Raw genomic sequence first — 27,953 nt, 5'->3', positions numbered from 1 at the left:
GCTGGACCAGAAGCCTGTTAAAATCTTTACAGTGACCCTGGAATGCTAAGCGGAGGTTACAGCCTTGGGATTTATGTTTGGAGAGTCACTTTGTGCCTCTGGTCATCACTACCCTGGGATGCCTCTCCCAGCGCAGAGCGGGAGGTGGGAGCCGGACGAACGGCCGTCTAACACAGCGACGCTTACCATTTTGGGAAACAAACGGGAACCTTTTGGCACAATGGTCAGAAGTCGAGAAGGCGAGCAAGGATTTAATTCATCGCTGTCACTTGCTTCAAAGCCTGAAAAAAGTCACTTCTGCCCCACACATCAGAGTTAAGTCATCCTAGATACCGGGATTACCCCACTTACTGGCACTGAAGGTATGTTACTCCAGACTAAGAAACAACATTTTAGGGGCTCACAGCTGTCAGGTTTACCCTGAAACTTTCGTGGTGGCCACCTCGGATTCCTTTCCTACTTCCCCTAAATGGGCTCCTTTTGCATGCTGAGCATCAAATGAGAATAAATCCAGATTTATCGCACTTTTCCTGCTCAAAGTATTCCCCAGTAGACTTGCTATAAATCGAGCGCGCTGTATTCTTGTCGGCCACATCACTGCCTACCAGCACGGTAAGGTTTTACCTACCGCAGGCTTAGCTCCCCCTGCTCAAGCGAGCCCTAAGCCCTCTGCTCTCTTCATTAACAAAAGCATGGATTTGCTTGCAGAAAAAGCCAACAGCAGCAGCCTTAAGTAGCACTCCACGCAGCCGCGCTTTTCCCTGAAAACTTCACCGTCAGGCACGGCAGAGATGCTCTGAGCAGCGCCAGGATGCTGGGATCCAGGCGCAAGAGGGGCTGAGCTCTTCATAAACCGTTAGCAGGCTAACGAGGGCATCTGCAGAAGGAATAGGCACTAAAACTGAAACTAGATACAAAATAAATATTCCAGAGCTGGATTTCTTAGAAAAGATTCTGCTGAGCTATAGTTCCACATCAAATTTTTATTGAATACATTTTCTACTGAGAATTTGTGCACTAAAACCAGTCAAAATCATACGAGAGGAATATAAATTTCATGTACAGTTTTCACTGCAAATACCCTTCAAGAGAAAAAGCAGAGGCACTTTTTAATCAAGCCCACTCCACATCCTCTCCTTCCTTCCCCCTGCAACAGGAGCGGCAGGCTGGAAATCTGAGCCCACGCAGCCCCAGAGGCAGCGGGAAGCCTCTGCGAGAGGGATGCTCCACTCGAAGGTCCCAGCCAGGGGGACATTATCCACCCTTTCCGTGCCTGAAGACGGTGCCTAGGTCTGCTGCACATATAGGACAGCCTCAAAGAAGCTGACATGGTAAAGCAACTGAGGGCTTCGCTCGTGCTTAGCTCATGATATTAATTCACGTGATTTCAGCAAACCGCTGTTAAAGCCCAAACGTGGTACTGCTTCCTTCCCCAAACTCAGAGCTGCCCCTCCAAAAACTATTCACGTCATATTAATCCCTGAATCTGTAATGGATTTCAGATCTGATTTCCTGTGATTCTGCAACACCCGAAAATGAGGGTTTAGTTCTCTGGAAGGACAATGTTTCTCCCTGTACAAGCAAGACTACGGGTCACTTTGAGCTTGGAAAGACTCTAGGACCTAAAACGGTATTGCAGACAGAAAAGCTATTTCAGACAACTTCTTTTAGCAGCTTCCCAGCATCTAACAGTTGTAACTTCCTCTTCCCCCTGATGACTACAAGGTGAACTACGAACAAACTTCTTTTCTCAAAGGTTTCCAGATTTGTCAGCATAACGTAAATATTAAATGGGTCTAAAATTGAGCACCTTTCAGAACTCAAGCGGGTCTCGGCCGCTGCACTGTCCCAGACGCTCATGCAGCTGTTTAGGGATATTTAGTTACCTGGGCTCCTGAGAAGAAAATTACACTGAAGAAAAGGTCAGTAAATGCCAGACAGGAGATGACATCCCGCAACAGTTATTATTACTGTTTATCAGAGTGCCCCACTGCACAGGTAGCAGGTTGCAGGACACATTTGCTGTATTTTTCCCTGAAAAGAGGAACATTGCTACACAATTGAGAGTTGGTACTACAAAACGTATGGTTTCCTGCACCGATGCTGCTTTATTACAGAAAGCCCGGCACAGTTACATTGCCTCCACAGAAATGAGTGACCTTGAAAGATGTTGCATTCATTTTTCTTTCTGCATATTTTTGTGACGGATTTAATGTTCAATAAAACCAAAAGAATAGCAGCACTTGAGGCTCGAGCTATTTGTGCAAGTGCCAAGCACTGCAGGAGGAGTTCAGGGCTGATTTTTGTACCTTGCTCAACACATTCACAGCAAAACTGATGTCGCCGCTCCACTCTCTTCACTGTAGGCTGAGAAGGGGATTTATTTTCTACATGGATTCCTTTTCCTACAAAGTTTTACACTATGCACGTAAGGCAAATTCCTAGCAGGACAGACACATGAAATGCAAAAGCATGAGATGAGCAAAATTTGACTGATGTATTTCAGAAAGGCAACGGTTCTCCAGAGTATTAAATACCTACATGTGGACACTCTGAAGAGAGACTTATTTGTGTCCCCAAAGACCGATGATCTCTCAAGGTCCCTTCCAACCCAAAGCATTCTATGATTCTATGATACTATGGAGGTTGAAGCACACGGTGATGCTTGGCTGAACCACACCTGATGAAGGTCCTCCTTGCACTTTGAAAGCGCTACAGACACTAGCGCTGTATCTTAAAAACAGCAAAATCCCTAAAGAAAGCTCAAGCCTAGGTTATAGAGAGAAAGAAGCACAAGTGTTCTGCATTCATAAATAAAGGCTGCGATTACGGAGCCGTTGATGCCGGCTTTTAGAGTGCCAGGAACAAATATAAATGAGGATGGTGAAAATCCCGGCAGCCTCCTCTCTCCCCTTTCCAGCAGAAAGCGCCTGCGACAGCTCGCTGAATTATAAATGGCGATTATCACAAGCGCCAAGCAAAAGGGAAGTGGAGAGAAGCGGCGTGCGTGCCATCCCTCCGGCCAGGACAGCATCGGGAGCCTCTGCCACGCGCGGGGAAGGATGGAAACAGCGATCCAGTTCTTCCGTGTAACGACGGGCCCGTGGCTCTCGCGCTGCAGCATCCTAGCAGATCCACCTGCTTCCTGCGCCCTGGCGTGGGACGAGCTGCCCGCAGCTTTTGCAGGTTTTAGTACGTAATGCAGTACTATTCTGCGGGTTTGAGTCTGGGATGCAATATTCTCACAGGCCTCCTTTCCTTCACAGCTCTCGTGCTTGCCTCGATAAGGCTTCAGCATTTACAAGCTCATCTCTCTGCTGGCTGACCTTTGCTGCAACCAAGGTTTTAATTAACCCATTTGATACCATGCGTTTAAAGTAAAGCTCTTGAATGGCCTTCTACTGTCAGGGCAAATACTTCTGACCTAAGAAAAATATCGTTTCTTTAACCAGCAATAAATCAGGTGGGGTTGGTGGGGTTTTTTTGGTTTTGTTGTTGTTGGGGGTTTTTTGGTGTTTGGGTTTTTTTTTCTTTCCTCCTCGTAAAAGACATTACAGAAGTGACAAAATCACTTTCAGTCCTAGTCTCTCTTGCCAGGAAACAGCCTTAAGCATACCCAGGAGGTAGCACTGTGTATTACTGTCCCTTCCTCATCAGTACCTGGCACTGGGGGTGGTCGCGGCAGTGTGTCCCCTGGCACTGCAACAAGGGGCAATTTGAACTGAGGGAAGAACAAAACCAAAACGTTGTGATACTTACAGATAAATAAAAGTAAAGCCTTCTCCCTGAGAATCATCTGCTATTTGAAAACTTGGCAGGATTCTGCCAGAATACTTAGTTTTGCCTTAATGCGATAAAAAAGCTCCTCTGAGGTGACCCCGCTACCCGCAGATATATTAATTAATGAACAAAAGGAAAGAGGCAGGCCAAGAGTATTTCTGATATCTCCAATCTCCATATGGATCTAATGCAAACCAAAACTGCATTATCTGAATTTCTAAGAAATAACCAAGCGGCACCAGAAAAAAACCCTTTGGTTTTATCTTCTGCTCGGCGCTCCTGACAGCTGCTTATGAGCAGCCGTCTACGGCGCACACACACACATGCTGCATTTGGACAAACTGAAGTAATCGTGAGTGCACGAGCACTGTTTTTCCACAGAATATCAAAATATCAGAAAGAAAAGCATTTAAGTTAGCAACACAGGCCTGTTTTGTGCGGAAAATATTCTAACCATGCAGCATCCTTAAATAACCCCTTTTCCTCAACTTTTTCTGAAAGTACTTCTGATTGTGAAGTATCCTGTAAGACAGATGCCAGGATATTCCACACCAAACGATTTGCTGACAACTGCAGCACTTGGCACGTGCGCGCTCACGGTACCTGAACCTGAAATCGCACCTTCCTGCCCAGCTCCTGCTGGCAAGTGATGGACTGACGCTGCCAAAAGCCCTCCTCCGGGTCGGAGCTCTTCCCAGCAAAAAGCAGCAAGTACCTTAAGCCTAAAGGCAGATTCAGGTCATGCAGCCTGATCGATCTTCCTGAATTTCCTCCCCCGACAATGCAATAGCTATTCCATACTTAGAAAACTGACCTGTGATAGGTGGCCCGGTCAGAGCGTTTCACAGCCATCACTCCTAATAAATCCAGCCCTGGTGATGCCAGCCAAACGTGCTCTTCTAACACGAATATTATCCTGCACATCCCTAAGGACCGGGGGCAGACAATACTTAACCGCACGCGCTGCACAGGCTGCGCTGGGTCACAGGCAGGCGGTCTGTCACCTGGGCTCTCCTCCTGCCACCCGTCCCTGTTGTTAAGTGCACTATTTCCACTTCCTGCAAGATCAGAAATACCTTCAACCTTTCTCGGGAACCTTTTGCAATATTTGGTTGTAAAAGGAGGACAATACGAAGACATATTCAATCCAACAGACTTGTTTTGTGCTGGTTACATTATCGGGAAATCTAATTTCCTGGGAAGAGGCCATCCCATTTTACAGGGACTAAACTGATAAAACCATCAACCTCTATTTTACTCTATCTAAATTGTGCTTTCTTTACTGCTGATGGCTAATAACTCCGGTGCGAGCTAGCAGACTGTCATACGACATACGTCTTGCAGCGGCAGGAGGAGCAGATGCAAAGTGGCTTACCTTTAACTGAAACAAAGCACGGTAAGAAAAATCTTGCACCTCTTCCTTGACACAGAAAATGATGCCCTGAAGTATGACGCCTGTTCAGGAGGGAAAGCCATTTAGGTCCTTCTCCTCTGGCTTTTGCCCCTTCACTAACACGTTAAAGAAAAGCACCGAACAATCTCACAGAGGACTAAGACTGTGGTCTGTGTGCACCGCTGCCACAGCTTCGGAGATGGGCACGTCATTTTGGAGCGCAGACCGTGAACTCGGGGCCGTTTTTAATAACCTTTACTGACTTCCACTAAGGGTAGCACACCATACATATATTCACATATGTGACGGCCGCTTTCCCATCCATCGGTCCGACGTGAGACATCGCCGCGGGCGTGGACCGGCGAGAGGGATGCAGTGATAGAGGCAGCGGCTGCGGGAGGTGACTGGGACGGAGAGTCCCTGTACCAGCGGGGCAGGGCGCGACAGAAGAGGCGTCACAGTCAGTGACAGCTGAAGGCAACCTTTCAATAGAAAGGGTACAGACAGATACTCCTTCAGAAATAAAAGATGATTTTGAGAATAAAAAGCAACCGGGGTAGTAAGGGAGAAGTTCACACAGGCAGAAGGATGGCCAGAAAAGCATTCAAAACTGCAGGCACCTGGGGAGTGATTCATCCGAAACACTTCTAAAAGCGTGCCTCAGCAGATAAAATACAAAAGGGGGGTAACTCACTGCGGGCCAAAACACCACATATTAAAAGAAAAAAGTACCCTGTGTTCAAAGGAGAGACTTCAGCCTTGGCAACGCCTGCTACAAGTCCTCTGCTGCTCACGCCAAAATGAACTCCAAATCTCTAAACTCAATTTGTAATTTGCTTCACTACAGAATTTCCAACCCAATCCCCAATTACGCCTCTCTGGCGAGGGTGAGACTTCAGCTGATGGTATAATACATTCACGGACACCCGCAGACCTAATAATTGACCAGGGAGGCTGTGGATGAGATCAGCAGAATTGGTGCATTGCTACGGCAAGCCTCAGTGTCCTACACCAGGAAACAGCTTTGCTATTGCAAGGTGCGTAATTTAATAAACCATTAACTCAAACCTGAGGTGAAGTAAATTCAGCGTATTATATATTTCAAAATAGCATTAGAATTCAATTTAAGTGTCACCAAAAGCCTAATCCTCAGTATACAGAGCATATTAATAAGTGTCTCGGAGCCTGTGGTTTGATTTGGTTTCCAGCTGAGTTGTGCTGTCGCATGACTGCGGTCCCTGCCGTGAGGCTATCTCGGCGATAGCATCACCGTTCCGAAAGGGAGCGGAATCCGGAAAGACGTGCGGTCCCGCTTGTCGGGGTCTTCCTGGGTGAGCAGGTGGGCGTACGCTCGAGCAAAAGCAAGCCTGTTTCCAGTCACGCTGCTCCTGGGCGCCGCCGTCAAGATGTCTTGACTCTTCTATGACGTCTGTGTCTATGATTCTGTGATTCTATCTCGATGCTCCCCGGCGATAGCGGGGTCCTGGCAGGGTCCCCCGGCCCCCCGAACCAGCCCTGCTTTCGGTTCCCTTTGTAGCCCCAGGGGTGAAACGCGTTTTTGATACGGCAGGTGCCTGTAAAAGCTGCTGGGAGCGGGCGGAGGAAAGGCTGTTCGCGCGAGGCCGGCGTCACATCCGTGCCGTGCTGCCTGGATTGTGCACAAAAGCCGCTGCTGGCTCAGGCAGGGTGCCCCCCCCCAGCCGCGCCGACGGCACACGGCAGCATTGTGGCGACTGTAAAGCGCCGGAGACGCTGCTTTCGATCCCCCCAAGTCAGGCGTAAAGTGCAAATGGTGCATCATTTCCACCAGGAGCCAAAAGCATAAAATCTGCTTTCCATTTGCGTGGGAGTCGGCCATGTTTTGGACTTTTTTACATCGCCCCTGTAATAACTCCTCTTGATTAGCAAGCCAGGCACGTCCCACAGCAGTTTGGGAAATGCATCTCTTCTATAAATGACAACAGATTATTTAAGCAACAACTAAAGCGCTCTGACTGCTTTTTAGTTCGCTCACATTAACATCAGTCTCCTCATATATCTAGGGAATGAATCCGGGATTTTCTTTAAAATGGTGGAGAGCGATACAAAAATAGCAGACTACTCGTCTACAATAAAGTTATGTGTTTGAAAGGCTTGGAAATTGTTTTTTAATCACTGGCGTCTTTCTTCTGGAATATAATCTGCTGGCTATACATTTTGCTTTTCTATCCAATTTCTCAGGAAAATGCAGCAAGTGTGTTAATAAATAATTTATAAAAACATTACAAAAGATAAAGCACTCCTGCTAAAATGTTTCCAGCCTCCGAGATACCAGTTCATTTGTAATCCTCTCCGCCTCCCCTTCGCTGGAACATCAGCAGAAGGTTATTGCTGCCTTTCTCCGCAGTCCCATTTTACTCATCCTGCAGGTGTCAAAACACATCTTTGTTTTCAAGGTATCCAGACTGATAAAAGGGTATGGCCTAGCCCGAAACACAAGCTCAATTTTTAGCTACTACAGATTTTTGTCACGAAAAACGGTTTTCAGGAAAGCACCATCCTGATTTATTTTCGTGGTCTTGCGTGCGAGGATGGATGTAAAACGCAGACGCGCTGCTGGCTCTCCCGAAAAAGCGGGCTCTTGTAGATGCTGTTCCCTCCAGAGCTTTGTCCTTCCCCTAATAACAAATGGGATGTGCCTTCTGTGAAACTAAGCAGGGTGATTTTGGAGCATGGTGCACAGGACAGGTTCGTTCTTAGGAAGAGGAAGGACGGCTGGGAGGAAGACAGCTTGTGATGAGCTCTGCCAGATGGAATTTAATTTTAGTGAAGGTGAAGACTCTAAGAAAAGCTAACATTAGTGAGCAAGTAAAACTTGAAGGAGGAAAAATCAAGCAAAACCAGCCTTCAACTCGAATAGATCATGTGTTTGTCTGTGTTAAAAAAAGACCATAAGACTGACGGTGGGTTTCAATGGATGCAGCTGCTCTGAAAGCCAGTCAGGGGACGAGAAGACAAAGCGGAAAACAGAATATTGCTCAATGGGATCACCCCTAGGCGAACCACCGCAGGTACCGAGGGGCCGTCACCGGGGCTGCCCCCCCTGCTATCTCGGCAGCCCTGGCAGGGCTCAGCTGCACCCATCCTTTCCCTGGGCTGCCCAGGCCGACCGTGCGCTGCGAGGGGTGCTCTGCCTGCCAGGAATTCGGCAAAACCAACCAAGCACCTTCAGGCAAGCATCTTGACCGAGAGGAGCTGCACATCAGCTAGCTACGAGCCAGAGACGGCAACCACGCTGCCCACCTGCGGGTCCAAGAGATGAGCTGCAAGCGTTTCCATCTTCAGCCACACAGTTCACAGGGTGCAGGAGCTCCCGCCGCTCAGCTGCAAAACACAGGAGACGTTTCAAAGGCAGCGAGCAGGCGCGAGCATCGGGAAGAGCGGCTGTCACCGCGTGTGACTTTCGGTGCCCATCACGGGAGCTGGCAGCGACAGAGGCGCCGGACGCCCCGGGGAGACGCAGGAGCCGTCAGCAGGGAGACGATGAAGAGCAGACCTGCAGCAGCTGGCTCCTCTCAGAGAGGAACGGTTCCTCTCAGGGTTCTGATGCTGAAGGTGAGAGGAGAGAGGTCTTCCAGCAATGCTGCATGTGGAGTTGTGGCTTTTGCTTCATCTTTAGTTTGCTAAAACACTGAAGTAGAGCAGAGCACGACATGAATTTTTATTGTTAACGCTACCTCTAATGATAGTTAAAACGAAGTTCGGGGGCATTCATGCTAAACGGAACTTGAGTTTTATGCAATGTGCAGAGCCACAAGAAGGCTCCTTCAAACCTATTTAACTCTTCATCCCGCTGTTAAACAGAGCTTCGCTGAGGGCGATCCCAGCGCAGACCGCGGCTTGTTGAGATTGGCCGCCGGGCACCAGGCTAACGCACCCAGCAGCTTCTGTCCTCCAACCAAAATGAATGAAAAGGGTTAAAGTGTTTGCAAGGAGGCACAGCTAACACCTCTCTTACATGGTCTCTCTGAAATTGATTTTTAGCAGTAAATATTTGTTAGAAATGTGACCAAAAAAAAAAAATCAAAATAACGAAACCAGAAAATTATTACAAAAGAGTTAACAAATCCCTTGGAATTTCAGCTGAACTGAGCAATACCTTTTGCACAGCTCCACCAATTCCAGGAGTACTTCAGATCTTTAATGATCCCTGAATAATGTGATGGGAAGTCTTGAGACACAGCTGTTCTGTGATCGCAAGGCAGCAGAGACATGGCAAGGAGCACTGTGCCTTCAAAAGGAGCTGGCGAGAAGATGAAAGGAGAGAAAGGAGAGAGCGGGCTTTCAGAGAGGTCATGTCAAAGGAATATTAAGGAAGCCTGAAAAGGCTATCCACAACTTTTTTGTTCTCCGAAAATGCTTCTGCACGCGGAAGCATCGTGAAGCACAGCGGAGATGCAAGGGGACTGACTGCCGTATCCTATCGGCTTCTGGCCAGAGCGGGTATCGAAAGCCGCTCTTCTGTTGCAGCTCAGAGCTAAATCGATGCAAAAGACAATTCTGATCTCTCGGCAGTGCCGAGTGCTCCCACCGTGCTTAGAGGTGGAGAGAGGAGCAAAGGCAGGGGCTTCACAGCGAGCGGGGTCTCTGAAGGCTGGCAAACACAGCTCGTGCGTCTTCGGAGATGTGAGCTGAAAAACGACTGCAAGGAAGAGACTTGGGAGACTGCGAGGGGATGCAAAGGGATGGGTCGTGCCTGCCTGGATGAGTCTGAGAAAAATCACCAGGGAGCTAACACCTCGTGTTAGCTTCTCCCCATTGCACCGCTGCAAAAGGAGAAGCCAAAGCTCGGGTCGGAGGAGGGCACTGAAGAGTGTTACAGCAGTCAGGAAACACCCGAGCCGTTAGAAATGATGGCATTTTGAACACGAGAAAGGCAGGACTTTGCCTTCCTTTCCACCTCGTTTGTGGCCGCCTTTGAGGAACACAGGAGCCTCTCTGCCCCTTTGGTATCATGGCCTATCTCAGCTGGGGCTCTGCCTGCGATAAACTCTGCATTTTTCAGTATGAGTTAACCCTCAGATAACCATAGCCTCTGACTGTACAGTAAGAATAAACAGCACTTTATAACACCTTACATTTATATTCTCTTCTGGATTTCCTTAGCCTTATGGCAAGCTCTGAGTAACAGCCTCTACTAGGGGGAGAGACCGTGCACGAAGACGCTGCAAAAGTAAATAGTGCTAAAGGCAACAGGTCCCCAGGTGCCTCCACCACAGGTCCTGAGTGCCGTCACTACCGTCACTCTGATGGCATCCTGGACCTTGGACTGTTCAGTCGCTGTCCCAAGGTCACCCAGCCCATCTGCGCTGCGACGCTGCGGGTCATCGCAGCTGTGCGCTCGGGATGCCGAACGACGCTAGCGCCGGTTAGGTACCCCGTGCCATACTCTGCTATACTCCAATACACACTTCATTTCATGATATAGGCTAAAACTTACTTTGGGAAAATGCGCTAGCGTAGCAGAAACAGCTTATATTCCCATTAGAAAAAACGCAAAGGCTCATTATGCCAAGAGCCTAACTTGCGCCTTGCTCCCCAACAATGTGGGACCGATCTGAAGTGCCCACCTACAGCGCACCATCTTCAATGCTTTATTGCCCAGTCACTTCTATTTTACCCAAATGAAAAATAAAAACCCATTACTAAGCAAAGTCTCAGGAATTTTTATGAGATTGTAATGCTTCCAATTTATGTTGAAAAAGACCAAAACCCTCCAGCTGTCTGTTGCTCCTCCAGCCAGGGACGGGGAAGTTGCTGCTGATGCAGCGCAGCACAAGCGATCAGACAGGGAAACGCTGCTCTGCTGGGACACCATCAAAAAGAAAAAAAGGGGAAGGTTTTCCTCTCGCTTAGGACATAATGGAAAAATGAACATAAAATTTCTGCAGGACAGCTGCAGACGTCACATAAAATGTTTTAACTGATTTTCAGGCCTTGGTACTTTCTGCCCACAGCTTTCAGACGAGCCACATTTTCGGAAGGGAACACTCGGGGAACATCAAGCATCAGTGCAGACATTAATAGTAATAAACAACTGAATGCCAAAGTGTATCAGAAGGAAGAATCCAGGAAAAAACAGTTTAAAGAGAAAATATTGCATGTCTCTGACATTAAATCAGTGCTTATGGACGCTCTGCAAGGTACAGCTGGCGCATGCAGAACCACACAGAAGATAATTAAGACCGCTAACAGAATATTGTCCAGCTACGGTGTCCGCTTCAGCATCTCCCACTCGCTCCTTCCAGGACGGACGTCGTGCCTGGACAACACCACTGCTATGGCTGCTGACGTCCCCTGACTTTCCCCTGACGTCTTCTACCCCGCGGTAAAGCATCCCAGTGACTCCTGTGGCTGCTGAGAACACCCTGCGAGCGTGCAAGGAATAACGACGCAATGCGACTCTTCCCCCCCAGCTCCTAGAGGACTGGATTATCACATTTCAGCAATTACCGCAGAAGCCCGATTTATGACGGGGCTCTGAGGGGCTCTGGCATCTCCCCGTGCCCGGCGCAGCTCAGCCTGCATCCCGCTCTGCTCCTTGACTCACCTGCGAGAACAGGGCCGCTTACTTTCATCAATTCTGAATTATTCAGCGAGCAGTTAATGCGCATACTGTGTGAAAGGGCTATCTGCCTACATATTGCTCTCGAACGCTTGTTTGCCTTAATTTGTTTGATTGGCCGAGATGAACAGGTAAACACCAACAGGCTGAGCATCCCAATCCACTCATATCAGTATTCCCCACATCTCCCATTTCCACAAGCATCTTTATCAAGAAAATATCACCTGTGCAAATGCTATCGGCAAATGAATAAGCTAATGAACATTCTTCGAACAACCGCGTGGGTTTTATTTGAATATATGATCATAATTCATTTTATTTTATTCCCATTTTTCTATAGCTGAACAGGAGGATGTCCTATCGTGTCAGCAGCACTCTGTCAAGGATTCCTGATCTCGCCTTGCTATGACCGCAGCTGTTACTAAATTACTGCAGAAAGTGGGGAGTCATTCAAAAAACCAACCAAACAATAGAATTCAGGAAACCTGAGTGCCTAAAATACACATTTTCCCGAATTTAGGCAAACAATTATGGGAAAGATGGCAATATGAGCTGTTCTGTCCCATGTCATGAAGAACTAATCCACTGTCTCAATTCACAAGAAGTTTCTAGCATGATCCTATAGCACAGTTTATGTACTTCTCAATTAAGAAAAAGGTCAACACTTTTTTTTAACGTATTACTTCCCATAACCGCAGCGCCTTAACACCAGCACTAAAAAAAGGTATCGGAATCCGCTGAAGGCAGGATGGAAAACGATGACTGTCCAACAGACTAGTCTCCAGCTGTGCGGCACAAGCACGGAAGAGAGCAAGAGATGCATCGGTATTAATGGGCAAAGATGAAGCCCGCCTCTGATAACCTTTGCAAACAGCAGCCAGCCCCAGGAGCCTGGCAGCTAGATTAATTTTAAATTCCTGGGGTGCCAATTACCAATCCACAGAAGGGAACGCTGCATTTGCTACTCAGCTGTGCCAATGTTTGAAAATTGTCTGTATCTGAGAATCCACATTTTCCCCGCATTAGTCATTATGAGTACAAACAGGTTTCTTTCCTCCTCCTTCTTCCATTGACAGAAAATCTGGTGCCATTTTGAAGGTCTAAACACGCGCAGCGCGGGTGTGCATACACGCACGTCCTGCTGGCAGACAAGCCAACAAACCCAGTGGCAGCGTCTGTGCGCTGAAGCCTTTCCAGGAGTCTGGGGACCTGCCATCACTCATACCTAAAAAAGGCTTCAGCAGCGCCATTCTGCACTTGACTAACTGCGAACAGCTAGGGCACTGCTTCTGTTAGGAAGCAAACAGGTAATGCAAAAAAAACCCGACAACAACAACAACAAAAAGCGCTTTTAAGGCAGCGCTTCGCTCAGAGCCAGAATGAACATCGGGAGGACAAGGTAGTGCATGATTTTGGGCAGAACGCAAAGATAAAAAGCTGTTTCCTTTCAACAATCTGGATCATTTCCTCGGGAGCAGAAACACGGAGGGCCGAGTGACATGTTTGCAAGTGGGAAAGCGTTCCAAAAGTGCGTGCAACTCGTCAAAGACGCGGCACGTTACGCGGGGGCTTTGGGCAGCCTGGTCGTGAGGGGCTGCCGGAGAGTCCTCCCCAGCGCCCCTCGAAGAGGTCACCGCGCCGCCAGGCCTATCCTTTCCTCTGCCTGTTGCTCAGAGCATGATCTCCTGTTTCTAGAAACCAGAAAACTGAAAGAAAAGTATGAGAACCCAATGCAGGAAAACACCACCAGCACCTTGGGTCACGATTCCTGCACTCGGCTCCAAGAGGTCCACGTGAGAGGCTGCCAGCGCCCAGGGCGGGATCATCTCCCGCAGAGACACTACAAAGCTTGCTTGGCAATTACAACACCGATTAAAAATATATTAAAGGTGTTTGTGATAAGGCAGCATTTAAAATCCATTACGAAGAAAGCTCAAAATGTCTCAAACACGTAAACCCCTTCAGAGTGGAGAAGGGGAGACCTCAGCTGTGTGGCCTTGCACGGCGATGACTTCTTGTAGCAGGGACTCAGACAACTGCGTTTTGCCCGCTGACAGTTCAAGCTGGCTGTTTTTTGTTTCTTATCCCTTTGACCAGCCTGCAGGGAGAAGGCATGCTGTGTCAATCACAAATGACAACGCAAAGTTGTTTAAGTAAGAAATCGGATACCGCCGTATCATTGATGGCTACAGCACAGCACAAACGCACAAGAGAGACCGCCAGCCTCTGTGGCTTGGCTGAGTCTTGGCCTTTACGCCGAACACGCTAGTCAGAAAAGATCAAGAACCGCTGCATGGGGATTTTTAATCAATATCTAACCTGACAGTAGGATTTGGAGGAAGATCACCCCATAAAACACAAGCAGCATCGCAGACTAATTGTATTTACTTCCTGTTGAGCAGAGGCTTGCAGACACAGAGCTCCACATCCCAGGAAGGTGCTACAGGACTCTCTAAAACAAAGCAAAAATCACCCATTGCCTCTGTGAAGTAAAAAGCCAAACCTTTTGCTGGAGGTTAATGTTAAACATCACCCTGTCTGTACCCATTTTGGAATATGAAAGTCATTTATCAGGTGGTGTTAAAGTGGAAGACTCTGAAGCAGATGCACAAAATACCTTCTTCCCTCTCTCCTGGTCTCACTCACCCCAAATTCACCGTGCAGCCGAACAGAAACATTGTGCGGACGTTAGAAAAGCGCCATTGGTTCTCGGCCAGCTCCTTTCTCTCCAGCTGCATAACCTTGAGCGCATGATTGAAGGATGCCCATTTACGCCTGGGAGACGGAGCCATGAATCACGGGCCCCTACTCCTCCCACGGCGAAGGCGCAACACATCCTTGTTTCTGAATACAAGCGTCCCACGCACACGACGAGATGTCCTGCACCACATTTTATAAATTTTATAAATAGGCTCGTGAGAGACGCACTTCCCATCCGCTCACCTCAATCCAAAGCAATTATCAGAGCAAAGAAGATGGCCTAAATGCCAACACACACCCTCCGAACGTGAACGAGCCAGACCCAGGCTGCAGGTAAGAAGCTCCCGTGGTGCTGCAAGGCAGCTCATTAGACACCAGCTTGCTAACCGCCACAACAGCCAAGTCCAGCAACACTTTGAGATAGCATGCAAAAAAAATAAAAAGAAATATGAAAACTTGTGATTAAAGTTAAGAGGGGTGAGCTACAAGGGGACGACGTCTGGGGGAACAAGCACAGGCTGGCGAGTCTGCAGCGGAGCAGGGTCTGGGGACTGCCCGTGGCGGGGGAGCACTCGGGCTATGCGAGCATTACTCAGGCTGCTGGATAATGGGTTGAAATCCTGGGAAATTTCCTGACGGAAAGATGGGCAAAGCTAGAAAATACTCTCTCAGAGATAATGGAAAAAGCTTTGTGGTTTGGGAGTGAATCTCCCTAAAGGTCACAGCCCAATTTTAGGTTGGAGCTCTGCAGTTCGATTTTGCATCATCTGTTCCTCTTGGGATCTAATAGGAAGGACTCCGCCGTCTGCCCTGAATTTCTTCAGAAACAGGGGCCTGCCTTAACATTTTCAGTTTATGTGAAAACGTTTCATGAGCTTAGCTGCCCTTCAGGAACGCTGGAAACCTCCCGGCACCTGTGGTGACTGCGCCTGGGCTGAGGGCTGCTGCAGACCGGTGACGACGGGGGGACGTGCGGCACCTTTTGACCCCGTGCAGCACCGGTACCTCCCCGAGCTCCCGGGGCAGTGGATGGAGGATGCATCCTCCAAGCCCCAGCCCAAACTCCTGTCCCTGAGTAGGCAAGAGCAGAGGAACCAAGCGACCTGCTATTCCACCCGCTGTGGTCCTCTCTGCCTCCGCAGGGACGCCGGGGACAGATGCTGAGCGGGGAAGCACTGCCGTGCCGTGCCAGCAGTTATTCGGAGGGAGTTCAGAGTTTCCTTTCAATTCTCATGTCACACCATCCATCATGGGCACCAGCAGAGACAGATGCTGAACAATAACGCGAGCAGCTGTCTGCCGTCCCAAGCAAACTGGACTGTAAGTTTAGAGGTTTCGCTCAGTTCGGCACACTGAACCACAAACATTTCGCGGGTTCTTTACCTGTACCTACACCCCAGTCCCCCTCTTCTCGCTGCGTCCAGCCATAGATGCAGGTCAGGACCTCAAGAGGCTGCCGGGAAAAGCGCTAAACGTCTGCAGGATTGACGTGGTCGCGCTGCATTTTCACCGGAGTCACAGCTTTCCTCCGTGGAGGTGAAATACTGCTCCCACTGCTGCAGCAAAGTGTTTTCCCCTTCACTTACACATGGCATTTGTATGCAGTGGATGCAAACAGAGCTGAGACGCACGTGAACATCACAGAGGACGGTGACATTTTGTGCACGTTCCCACTGATTACGGCCGCGGTGCGGGCACCGTTCTCTGTGGGTCGTGGGGTGTCTTTCATGCAGCAGTGACAACAGCAGTGTCTTCTTTTTTAACATGGAAGCGCAATTGCAAAACCGAGGGGGAGAGGGGATTATTTTCCATTTGCTTCTTGAAACAGCTGTCAGTTTCCTCAGACCTGTTTGTTTTCAGGACTGCAGGGGTTTAATCTTTAAAACAACAATATTATTACAATATGTGTCAAACGCTGTTTTCTAACAAAAGAAAACAAATTGCTTCCACTTTGTAAGCAAGGGTACCCAGTCTGTAATATAAATAGCTCCACAAACATAGGGTTGGCATCTCCGTCCAGCGAACGCCCGCCCCCAGCAAACTCCCGCACGTGAACGGAAGCGCACCCACCGCAGCCCAAGGAGCCCGGGGGGGATCAGGCTGCCACCCAAACCCTGCAGGAATAGGAGGAAAACTGCTCCAGGGGCTCCACTGTGCCCACAACAGCCAGAAGAAAAATCATGGAGTGACCCCAAAAAACTCCCTCGAGATTAATCTCCCCACCGGAGGAAAGCAGATCCACTGCAAGGCTGGCCACAAGGTTCACCCCAAACTCAAACACAGCCACGGGGCCGATTTCTCTCCCCCGCCATCGCGTGCCGACGCACAGGTACAGCTCCTGTGCCGGCCTCGCTTCAGAACAGGAAAACGCAACTGAGAACCTTAAAAAGTCTCACTTTGGCTCACTCTCTGCTTAGGGAACGTTTTGAGCTGGCATCAGCTCTCTATTTGCTAGAAACCTATCCAGAGAAAATAAATATATCATGCCTCTGAACAGAGATATGCAACTAGGAAAATCCCCACCACCTTGAGACAAACAAAACCCCCCGGACAATGAAACACAGGACCGCCGACCTCCCCAGCAGCAGTCAAACCCGGCCCTACGGGCTCGACCGGATTACACCCAGGAGAGCAGAATTTGTCGTCGTCCTACCTGCAGAAGCCAGTAGCACCTTCTGTGAAACGTGGGGATGATGGAGGAATGGACGTAGCAGCCGTACAAGCACTAGGGACAGAAAAAGAGAGAAAGCAGGGTCGGGTTAGTGAAGGAAACCGTCACCCGAGGTTATCCGCGTTATCCGCTACCGGAGGATGGTGTTTCTGAAGTCATGGCTGGACACAGCGTAACACATAACACACAACACCAGATTGTAGCACCCCAAAATTTTTTTTAAACATCACTACAGGCTGCAGAATCGCTCCCCTAGCAGCTCCGGCCGCGCCGGCACGCTGCGCTCACCTGCGGCTCAGCCACCCAGGTGCAGCCAGAGCAAACAGCGTTTCCCCACCACGCTCTGCACCACGACGCGCAACACAGAGGTGGGTTTGGTTATCTGCATTTTAATCTTTGCTTCAGCGTAGTTTTATTTTTTAAAAAACACAACACAAACATCTCTTTTTTGTGGTTTAGCCCCAGGCAGCAGCTCAGCACCACGCAGCCCCTCTCTCACTGCCCCTGCCCCGATGGGATGGGGGAGAGAATCGGAGGAGTGAGAGTGAGAAACACTCCTGGGGTGAGATAAGAACAGTTTAATAATTGAAATAAAGTAAAATAGTAATGCTAATAGTAACAATATAATAATGATAATAATAATAATAATAACAACAACAACAATATCCAAAGCAAGTGATGCCCAATGCAATTGCTCACCACCCGCCGACCGATGCCCAGCCAGTTCCCGAGCTGCGATCGCTGCTCCCTGGCCAACCCCCCCAGTTTCCATACTGCCCATGACGCCGTATGGTATGGAATGGCCCTTGGGCCAGTTGGGATCAACTCTCCTGGCTGTGCCCCCTCCCAGCTCCTTGTGCCCCTGGCAGAGCATGGGAAGCTGCAAAGTCCTTGACTGGCATAAGCAGCACTGAGCAACAACTAAACCATCAGCGTGTTATCAACATTCTTCTCCTACTAAATCCAAACCACAGCACTGTGCCTGCTACTAGGAAGAAAATTAACTCTATCCCAGCCAAAACCAGGACAGTGGTTTATCACCTGAGTATGTACACCAAAAATTTAGGGTTTGCAAACTGAAAAAACTGCCGTCAGGTATGTTATACAGCAAAAGGCCAAACTACACTTGTTTTTTTTTCTTCTTCTTTTTTAAAATGAACTCTGCTTCTCTGATTAACTGAAGTCAGCAAGGCTAAGGAATTCTTTCTGCAGGAAAAAAAATCAAACTTCTAGTACATTCAAACTTTTCAACACCGCTGTCAGTTGGAAGCTAAGCCCAGCGCAAACCAAACACGCAAAACTGTTTGTAATTTAAAAGATCCTGGTACAATTCCCGTCCACGAGATTTGTTTATTATTAAGAAAGCAATATTATTTTCTGACCCTGCTGGCTTTTAATATAGTGCACATGGGGGACAGGTGTGCGTCTAATGATATATTCTCCCATACCAGCAGTGATTAGTTTTCCCTAAATGCAAGATTGCAACAGCCCGGCACTCTGCTCGCAGCTTTCTTCAGATATTTCCCCCAGAAGATCACAGGCCGCGCGTATTTTAGGTACACCAGCATTCTGCCATTACAGAAGGAAAAAATAAGTAAATCCAACTGCAGGTGATTTTTAAGGGGAATTTTTTTTTTTGTTTTACTCCAGCGACTGTATCAATTACGATGACTCTCACGATTAACGTGCTCTTCACTTGCTTGAGGCCCTGCCTGACCCTACCGGGGGTCGTCACTGGTCCGGGGTGCGGGAATTGTCACCGAGCATCCTCCCGGCAGCGGCGGCTGCAGGACGCGACAGCCCCGGGTGCCGCCAGACCTCAGCAAGGCTTTAAACCGTGCTAAGTGGGACCTAAGCGGACGGGTACTTATTGCTAAATCCCCACCCCAGCTGTCTCGAGTACCTCTTTCTGCAGATACGGATGCCACGGCATCAACAGCGATGCGAAGGTTGGCGTGCGGCATCACGGCCTTACCGGCGAGCGCCCCGGTGGCACCGTGCTGGCCCGTGCACCAGCCCGCGCTGGGACACGGCTCCGCCCATGCCACCCCCCGCGAGGACGCCGGCCGGCCGCAGGAACGCAGAGGGGCCGGTAAAGCTTCGTTTATAATCCGTCTGTCTGGAAGGCACCTCACAAACCGCGACAACGCTCTGCAAGCAGCCAGCTTGCCAGCCCTGACGTCGCTGGCGTGCCCCGTAAGAGGCGAGCACGGAGGTGTGTGGTTGAACGCGCACGCCTAAGGCGCGCAGGCGGGGAGGCTGGCGGCAGCGTCTCCTCCCCAGGAGCACAGCTCGCAAGGTCGGCCTGAACTAAGAAGGATTTAAGGCCCGCTGGCTGCTGTCACCGAGTTATTTTTAAAATACAAATGACAAAGATTAATAAAGGTTTTAAATGTGGCAAGGGTACATTCCATACACAAAAAAAAGCAGGGAGGAAAAATAGAAGAGAAAAAAACCTGCAGAAAATAATCCAAAGAAAAGCTTAACGTTTAAATCCCACCATTCAGCCTGGGGAAAAGCAGACGCCGTGGGTTTAAGATAATCCCCAAGAGCGACTCCTGGCCGCACGGCACCGGGGGCCGCACTAAAAGGTCTTTAACGTTTGGTTCTGCCGACTCGGAGCTGGTCACCCCGCTTCGGAAAGCGGCTCAGTAGGCGCAGCATCTCCCAGGCCCGGCAGCTTCCCGGCGAGGATGGGAGAGCCGGTGTGGAGCACGCCGCTGGAGGAGCCTTTGCGACGGCGAAGAACACCCACAGCGCCTCATGCAGTATACGTCAATGTATATCATCAGCACACCCCCACTTGATTCACAACCCCCATTTGCTGTGAAGTCAATCGAAACTTACCGTGATTAAAACAAAAAATAATGACAAGCACTAATGCCGAGCTCCTTGTAGCTCGCTGCATTTAGCAAGCGGGAAAGTTGCTCTCTCTCTCCAGATCTGTCTCGCATATAAATCTAGAGGTGTCAATAATGAATTACATAAAAGCATCCCACCTCCACGGAACTGGTTTTCAACATTTCAGCAAACCATTAAGAAAACCCTAACAGTTCACAGAATTGACAAAGCATCCAGAATGCAGAAATGATTTTTTTAAGTTTTCTTTTCTCCCCCCACCCCCCGGCACAATGTGAGAATCTGGCTCTGGATTGATGTTTTGGGGCTGGACATTCTAACCGGGGTGGCTGGGATGAAGGGGACCCACGCGTAAGCAAATCCCCCGGCTTCAGAGAGGCAGCGGGGAACTCTTCACGGGCACCGTGCGCTTGCACCGAGGCGTAACACGGCTGCGGAGGAATGCGCCGCGGTGGCAGAAACACACCCTGGAAACCCAGCTTTTGGAATAAGGACAAAAGGAGCGCCGGGGGCAGTAAAAACAACATTAATTTTTGGATAAAAAGGCATAAAGATATTTAAGATATAAATAGAAACCTTAGAAATCTGAGCTTCACTGTTTTGGAGGATTTCCAAGGTTAATGAGTTAGGCGCCGCTAGATGACACAAACGCTACGGTTTGGTGGCACGGATGTGGGGTTTACAGGGAGAGGGTGCCCAGAGGCGATTCTCCCGCGCCCGGCTCCGCTCAGAGCCCCGGCTGGGTCGCGGGGCGGCGATGGGCCCCTCCGCCGCGCACCGGCGCAGGGCCGCCACGCGCCCGCTCGGCAGAGGACGGCTCGGCACGCGGCGCTGCGGCTGATTAGGAGAACGGCGTCACCCCCGGCTGGCCTGAGGAGCAGGCAACCAGGGCACGCTTAATGCCTTAGCTAAAGGAGTCTTTAAAATGAATGTTTGCTCAAAACAGGCAAAAGGGCTTTCATTAGCTGGGTTTTGTGGTTTTTTTTTTTAAATTATTTATTTATTTATTTTATCGGGGAGGTAAAAAATGCACAGGCCTGTGTGTCTGTGGCTATGTTAATGCTGGGCTGGGCGCTCAGCCAACGCATTAAGTGAAATCGAATTCCTGAAACCAGCTTTAATCAGCAGATTTTTAAGGTTAGAATGACTCTCTCCTCTGGAAGGCTTGCCAAGGTTAATTCTGTCCTGAGCAGGCTGAATTAATGGGCTGGACAGGGGAGAACTTTTTTTTTTCCCCTGATTCTCTTTTAAGTTTACAAAATCTCCAGGAGAAAAGAAATGGCATTTCTGAACCGCCTGAGGAGAAACGCCACTTCAGCAGCTTATCGATTTCTGTTTGGAGAGCCGAGGCTGACGCGAGCGGCCATCACCTCCCACGGGAGCCAGGCCGCGTGGCAGCCGGCACCAGCCTTGTCGCCCAGAGGAGCCCCGAGCGGCCCCGGCTGAGGGACGCGGACGCCGGCCCGCGGGGATCGCCGCCGTCCCCGCAGCCATGGCGGGACAGGGACGCCCATGGCGGCGGCGGCGCGGTCCAGCGCCGCAGCATCGGCTCCCGCCACGCACCCCTTTTGGGCAGGGTGTGCTTGTCCTTGCAAATGACACGGTGTCCGGAGCCGGAGCGTGCGGAGCACAGGCGTTGTCCTGAGGTCCCGCAGCCGTGGGGGACCCCTCTCTGCACTGACAAACCAGGCCCACCCGGCTCCCCCGAACGCGGAAGCCATACCCGCCCCAGAGGTTCACGGTTATAAGCACCTCCTCTGCAGCCCCCGCGCTGCTCCCGGGGAGCCAGGCCCTACCAGCTCCGCTTCATCTCGCACCTTTTTCGTATCGACGGGTAATTAAAGAGAAAAGGGCCTGCTCTGGGCAGAGGGGCAATTACCACTGCCTACCCCTCCATTTATATGCAGTCCACATCTTGCATTATCAAACTTCTGAAAACCAGAGGGGGGGGGAATCAAAGTATTAGTGGATTTTTTTTATCCTGAGCTCCTTAAAGTGATTGTGGCTTATTTAAAAATAATACAATAACGCTGAGGTGTTATTCCTTACCAAGAACACCTTGGGAATGGAAATAGGAAAGCAGAGAATCAAAAATTCACGATAGGGTTGGACAGGCTTTGAAATTCTTTTCCCCGGTGAGTTACGCTAGTGGATATTTAAAAAAAAATAAAAAATGCCTAGATTTTGTTCAGACTTTCACACTGAATTCCCAATTCCCTTAATAAGAAGCTAAATCAATCTTTAGAGAACAAACCACGTAAGACCTGTGGCTCTAAATTATTCAAATATACTCGAGTAATTTTATGGTGTAAGGTTTCAACTTCCAATACCCCAGCAGCCTGCACGTGTCACAGGCAGGATCCGTACGGGTTATTTTGGAAAAAGGACCGTGCCCCCCCTGCCCGCGGGCTTATGGGGAGGCAGGGACGGACCAGGCTCCTTGCTCGGCGCCGCGGGTGCCCGCTCCCCCACGCTGCCTTTCCTGAAGAGCAAAGCCCTGAGTGCTGGGCGTCAGAGATGCCCCCTTCCTCCCGAGGGCAGCTGCGTCGGCGTCGCTCTCTCCCTGCCAGCCACTTCTTCAGATTCTCGTTTCTTTTGGAGAGGAAAGAGAGGGCGGAATGAACTCACCGGGAAAGGGCACGCGTTCCCCGTGCAAACCCTGACAGCTTGGGATTTGCGCTGAAATCCCTAAACAAATAGTCTTCAAACGAACACGCTCATGGCAACAGCGGTAAAAAATCCCACAAATAATGGAATCTGACTACCAGACAAGTGAAATCCAAAACACAGTTTAAAAAGAAAAAAAAAAAGCATGAAATCATCAAAATAAGGGATGTGAAATTCTTTACGAAAAGGCTCCTGAATCAAGCAAACGCACCTGCAACAGAAGAGGCTGCTGCCTGCAGCCACCGGAGGCGCGGTAGGAGCTAAAAGCCCACGCAGAAATGGGCTCCCCACACCCTGAGGAGCCCAGCGCGAGCGAGGCCTCCGGCCCCAGGGGCTGCCCGGACGCGCGCTCTAACACGCGCCGGCTCCTGTCGAGCCCTCTGCTCTGCGACGGCGTGATGAGCCAAGGCAGGCATCGGGAGGCGGTTCTGGCGCCGACTGCCCTAAAATCGAACGCAACATTTCCCATGGCCCGCAGCAGGATGTCAAAACCCCCAGCAGGAACAGAATGCTGATGTTTAACACATCAGGGGCAGGGACAGCAACTGCTTCACCGGCTGTGGCACCGGTAGCGTGGGAGGGTGGAAAGCCACCACCGTCGCCGCTCGCAGCTCTCGTGGCGGTGCCGAGTGGCGTGCGCTCAAGGCTAGCAGCTAATCACGTCCCCGCTACACCACCACGCTGCGCGGGATCTCCTTCTGGAATTACAATGGCGAGTTCAGAGCTTCTCCGCCAACTTCCATCAGCGAACAGCATATTGCTTGCAGCGGCAGCACTGCCACCGTGGATCAAACCTCCCGGGAAAGGCAAATGAGGCATTAGCTTCATTCTTCTCATCATCCTGATGGTAGGGTACAGGTCTCCTAAATCAGCGGTGGTATCTGAGCCCGATCAAGCTCTGCCCTTACTCTCAGCCTGCCTGTTACCTGCGCAGCCACGCGCCGCGCCAGGAAAGGTACAACGCAGGAACTGCAGCCGTGCAATAGATGCAGGCTGCATCGGGTACAGATTCTCAGATGCAGAAGGGGAAATGGAAAAGCAGCTTGTAAGTTCTCATCTCGGCATCCTTCAATGCAGCAACCTCTGTTTTGGAGACACCAGCCAAAATGCAACAGTAAAACCCACTCTCCCATCCCTATCACAGACATTTCCATTATCTGTTCACACAGATACCACTGTTATCCCATTCTCTTCACCAACTTTTTCATATCCCAGCAGAGGCACTGTCCAATCTTCCTGAAAACGAATCACGACCAGAGAGATTTGTTAGGTGTTTGTAGTAATACACTTGTTTTACACGTAGGAGCGATTTTCCATCTGCACCTGTAAGAAGTACCCACAACATTCTCTGCTGTCTTCTCCGACAGGGCAGAGCACGGTTGAAAAAGCAAGGCAACTGAAAACCTCGAGTCTCCAACGTGAGCTGCCTCTTGGCTGCCAAATTAGCAAGCATCAGGAAAAACCCTCAAATTTTATGTGTCTCACCTCTCTTTTCAAACAGACCTGCAGCAAGTGCCCCCTGAGATCGGGTTATCTTGTAGCAGATGGTCCTTCCTTCAGGACAGGGATGCTAAAGGCATGGACACGTTTCAAATCCATTTAAACATCAGATTAGGCTCACCCCTGTCAGCCGCAGGAGCTGGGAGACAGCAGCGGCTCCCGCCTGCTCCATTAATCAAAATTCAGTGAGAAAAGCCAACGTGCTGCTATAAAACCCCCTGACTTGATGCCAACACCACGCACGGGGAACCTCACGCCATCAATCTTACTTTTCCTCCCCCAGCAGTGAGATGCGGCTGGGGTGGGGGGAGCAACGACGGGGGCTTGGCCAAGCGAGCGGAGAAGCAGGCTTTTGACAACTCTCCTAGGGCAAAGTGATGCACAGTGACACCAAGATGACGGGGACACGCCGAGAAACCGATCTCAACGTTTCTCCGTACAGATCAGCCCCGGTTCAGCTCTTTAAAACAGGGAGGTGTAACCATGGCTGAACCCTGCAGCGCAAGGAATCACCCGGGGGGGGGCAGGCGGGCTGCACCCACAGGTGTTATTTTGATCCAAAAATGGAGAAAAGTGTCATAACATAGGGAGGCATCCAACATTTCCCATTACTGCAGCAAATCTTCAACTAAAACACTGCTAAACATGTTTTCTCGCTCCTGATGTCCGTGAAACACAGCCATTAGATAGGTTTGGATTCTCCTCCAACGTTTATAGATAGCAACTCTGATTCAGCAAAGCGCAAAAAACGTGCTCAGATCTCAGCGCTGGACTGATCTGCACTGCTGGCAAGGCTTGCCTTTTATTGATGTCAACAAAACTCAAGCAATTGCTTACAGTTTGCCAGCTGGGGCAAGGGGTCCCTACGTACTGACTGCAGATCTCAAAAAACATCTTAAAATTCCTACGTGGTTGCAAAATCTCAGAGAACCTGACCCTTCATTTTTGGGCTACAGCTGGCACGGCTGCAGCATCACACGTACCTCTCTGCAGCGTCAGGGCACTGGCCGCCGCTCAGGCATTTGGCCCAGGGCAAGAATTTTGGCTTTAATCCTATTGGCTCATTTTCTGACGTGTGTCAAACCCTCCTGATGCCCTTGATGTCACCAGCAGTTATACCTAGATAACACTTTCTGGATTGAACCCAGGGATCTCGTTGGATGGCTAATCAAGGGAGGAGAGGTTATCACAGCCTCAAAACCTAGAGCCAAGCTCTGTTCACTGCAGGACCTTGTCACTTCTTGGGTTTTGTTACCAAATATTCTTCTGGTTACCTTGGGACTTGTTAGAAAGCAATTTTTGAGATGTTCAATATTTAATGAAATACTTAAATGTTTAATGGCTTCTTTTCCCAACCCCGTCCTCTCTCTGTGGAGTTCTGAAATCACTGCAAGGATTGCGGGTTTTAACTTTCTTACTGTTAGAAATGATTCTTCTAGCGACATTGGCTAACTGGCAGAAATCTGCACATATGGGTACCGACCTTAGGTGCCCCAAATTCTAAAATTTCCATTTTATGCCTGCAGTCCTATGCTGTATGCCTAACAGACGTCCCTCCACCCTCCCAATCTGATCCTCTGACCTTTCTTTACCGTAGTCCTGCCGCACAGACTACGGCTCTCCACCAGCAGCCTTCTCAGATCCCTGTGAACAACTCCCGTCTTTGGCACACTGCTGCGTCTTCCTTACATGCAGGAAGGAGAGCAGCCCCTCAAAAGTGATGTGTTTTAGCATCTTCCTCTGATTTTTCCAGTGAGTGCTATTTCCTTTAGGTCTGGTCTTTAGACTCTGTGTGTATTTTATTGATGCACAAAAAAGAGATAGGCTAAACTGCGTTACCTGACTGATACTGAAGGATAGCGACGTTTCCTCTTTTAACATGTGTGCGTGTTTTTTTTCCCTAGTCCAAAAAACCCGGGTCCGGGAATTTGGTGTGCCGCTGTCACTGAGGTTCACCACACAGGCAGCACAGGCAGAGGTGCCTCGTTGGAGAGAAAGAGGACGGGGACTCGGTGGTTCTGCCTCGGCAGAAGCTCCTGCCGGGTTTCCCACCTTCCCCGTTAAGATGCTAATGGCACGCAGCCGCTCTCCTCGCAGGAAGGGGCTCGGTAATCAAAGCCCTGCGCACAGCCTCGCGCAGACGTTCAAAGCCCGTTGCACAGCTGGGCACCACGGTATTCTTTCCATCAGACTTGCCACAAAGGAAAAGTTACGCAGAAAGGTTATTACAAATCCAGTTGAGCTGTCATGCAGTGGGTTCAATTATTGTAATGATAAACAAGTTGGTGACGGTGTTTTCCAGCCTGCCTAAACCTCTCCCTTCTGTACCTGGTCTTTATGCTGGCAGCTTGTGTTTTCAGCAAGAGCATTTACTGGTACTGTCCACTGGCTATCGAATCCTCTGGCACTTACCAATTCTCTCCAATCTGTAGCTCAATTGCAAATTAAAGTCCAAGGTCAAGCCTTTCTGCAGGTTGTTTATGTCCTGTGTCAGCCGCTGCCTTTCTTGTCTGAGGGAGCCTGGCCACAGAGCCGGCCGCTGACCCATTCACCGTGTCTGGGGAGGCCAGGCAGGCGCAGGCAGCGTCGGCGTGGAGAAATTTGCCTTTCCATGATGGCGAGAAGCTCGTTGGCTTCCTGACCTTCCACCGCAGACTAAAACAACACCGCAGCACGCTACGTGCCAGCTATCAAACTCTTAGTTTTTTATACTGGTAATTCTTTTAATAAGAATTCTTTAAATATTTATGGAAAGGAATGCACGAGGCCAGTTCAACAAGAAGCGATAGCTTTAATCTCAGCATGCTCTGCAGCAATCCTGCCTGCTGCTCTGCAACAAGAGAAACGACTTGCAGAGCCGCCTAATCCCCAGGAGCGCAGCTCCAGCCCTGCTGCAGTTGGTGGGGATTTCGCCATCGGCTGCAACATGGCAAGGGTTTCAACATCTTCCCTAAGTTGCCTAAACCGTGTCCTGCACCAAGACACGGTATGAAAGGCACAAGGCGCTGTTTCTCCAAAAAGTGAATGCTAGACAGTGTCTCTACAAGCACAAAATTTGATACGAATTTTCTGTTCTTTGTGATGCTGTCAACTGCAAGATGATTCAATAGGAACTGCTCTCACTAGCCTGCTACTTTATTGCTCAGATTGGTATTAGCCACACACTCACAATTGGGTTATCCTTGAGTTTTGACTACAACTAACCTCATAAAATCTGTCATGAATTCCATAGGAAGCAAAATCCCCAGCCCGGTCCTGCTGTAGGATCATTGGTATGCAGCCCTGCACACCCACCTGCAGCAGCTGCCTGTTCATAAATGCATATTTCTTTATTAATATGGGGATACTTTAATCTCAGTCTAATTTTACCTTTAGGGAAGCTATATCCCGAGACTGCCAGGAGCTAAAACCCTCCAGATGCAGCGGTGTAATTTGTATTCAAAGCAGCAGGTCTATCTGTCAACATGTTTGTCTCCCCTATCTGCCAACTCTTATTTATAATCCCATTCAGATTAATGAATGACAGTAGTTCTCATCACAAGAAATCTGATTAATCAATTTAAGTGCTTAATCACCCTGGCCTGGGTGAGAACCGTACAGGAGGGATGCTGCCTGGATAGGGACAAAGTCGTGAGACGTAGGAGGAAAACGTCGCAGCTTTCCCTCAGGAACAATTCGAGCGGGGGGTGTGCATGGGATCCTCAACGGGATTACGAGCTTCCCAGGAGCTGAAAGTTTCCTTAGGGCCAGCGTCACGGCCAATTAGTCATGAAATATCC

The 27,953-nt window shown here is 49.6% G+C and overlaps 1 protein-coding gene across 1 annotated transcript in view; it reads right to left on the bottom strand.

The window, feature by feature from the left end:
• Window positions 1-27,953, bottom strand: part of CAMTA1 (calmodulin binding transcription activator 1) — a 296,954-nt gene that overhangs the window by 117,864 nt on the left and 151,137 nt on the right. The window contains exon 5 of the mRNA XM_075721708.1: window positions 17,131-17,202. Within this exon, the coding sequence (XP_075577823.1) occupies window positions 17,131-17,202 (72 nt within the window). The remainder of the gene's footprint in view (window positions 1-17,130; window positions 17,203-27,953) is intronic.

This window comes from Pelecanus crispus, chromosome 15, assembly GCF_030463565.1.
Source record: "Pelecanus crispus isolate bPelCri1 chromosome 15, bPelCri1.pri, whole genome shotgun sequence".
NCBI lineage: Eukaryota > Metazoa > Chordata > Aves > Pelecaniformes > Pelecanidae > Pelecanus > Pelecanus crispus.
The sequence above is the reverse complement of the archived record's forward strand: the minus strand, read 5'-3'. Positions and strand labels throughout refer to the sequence as shown.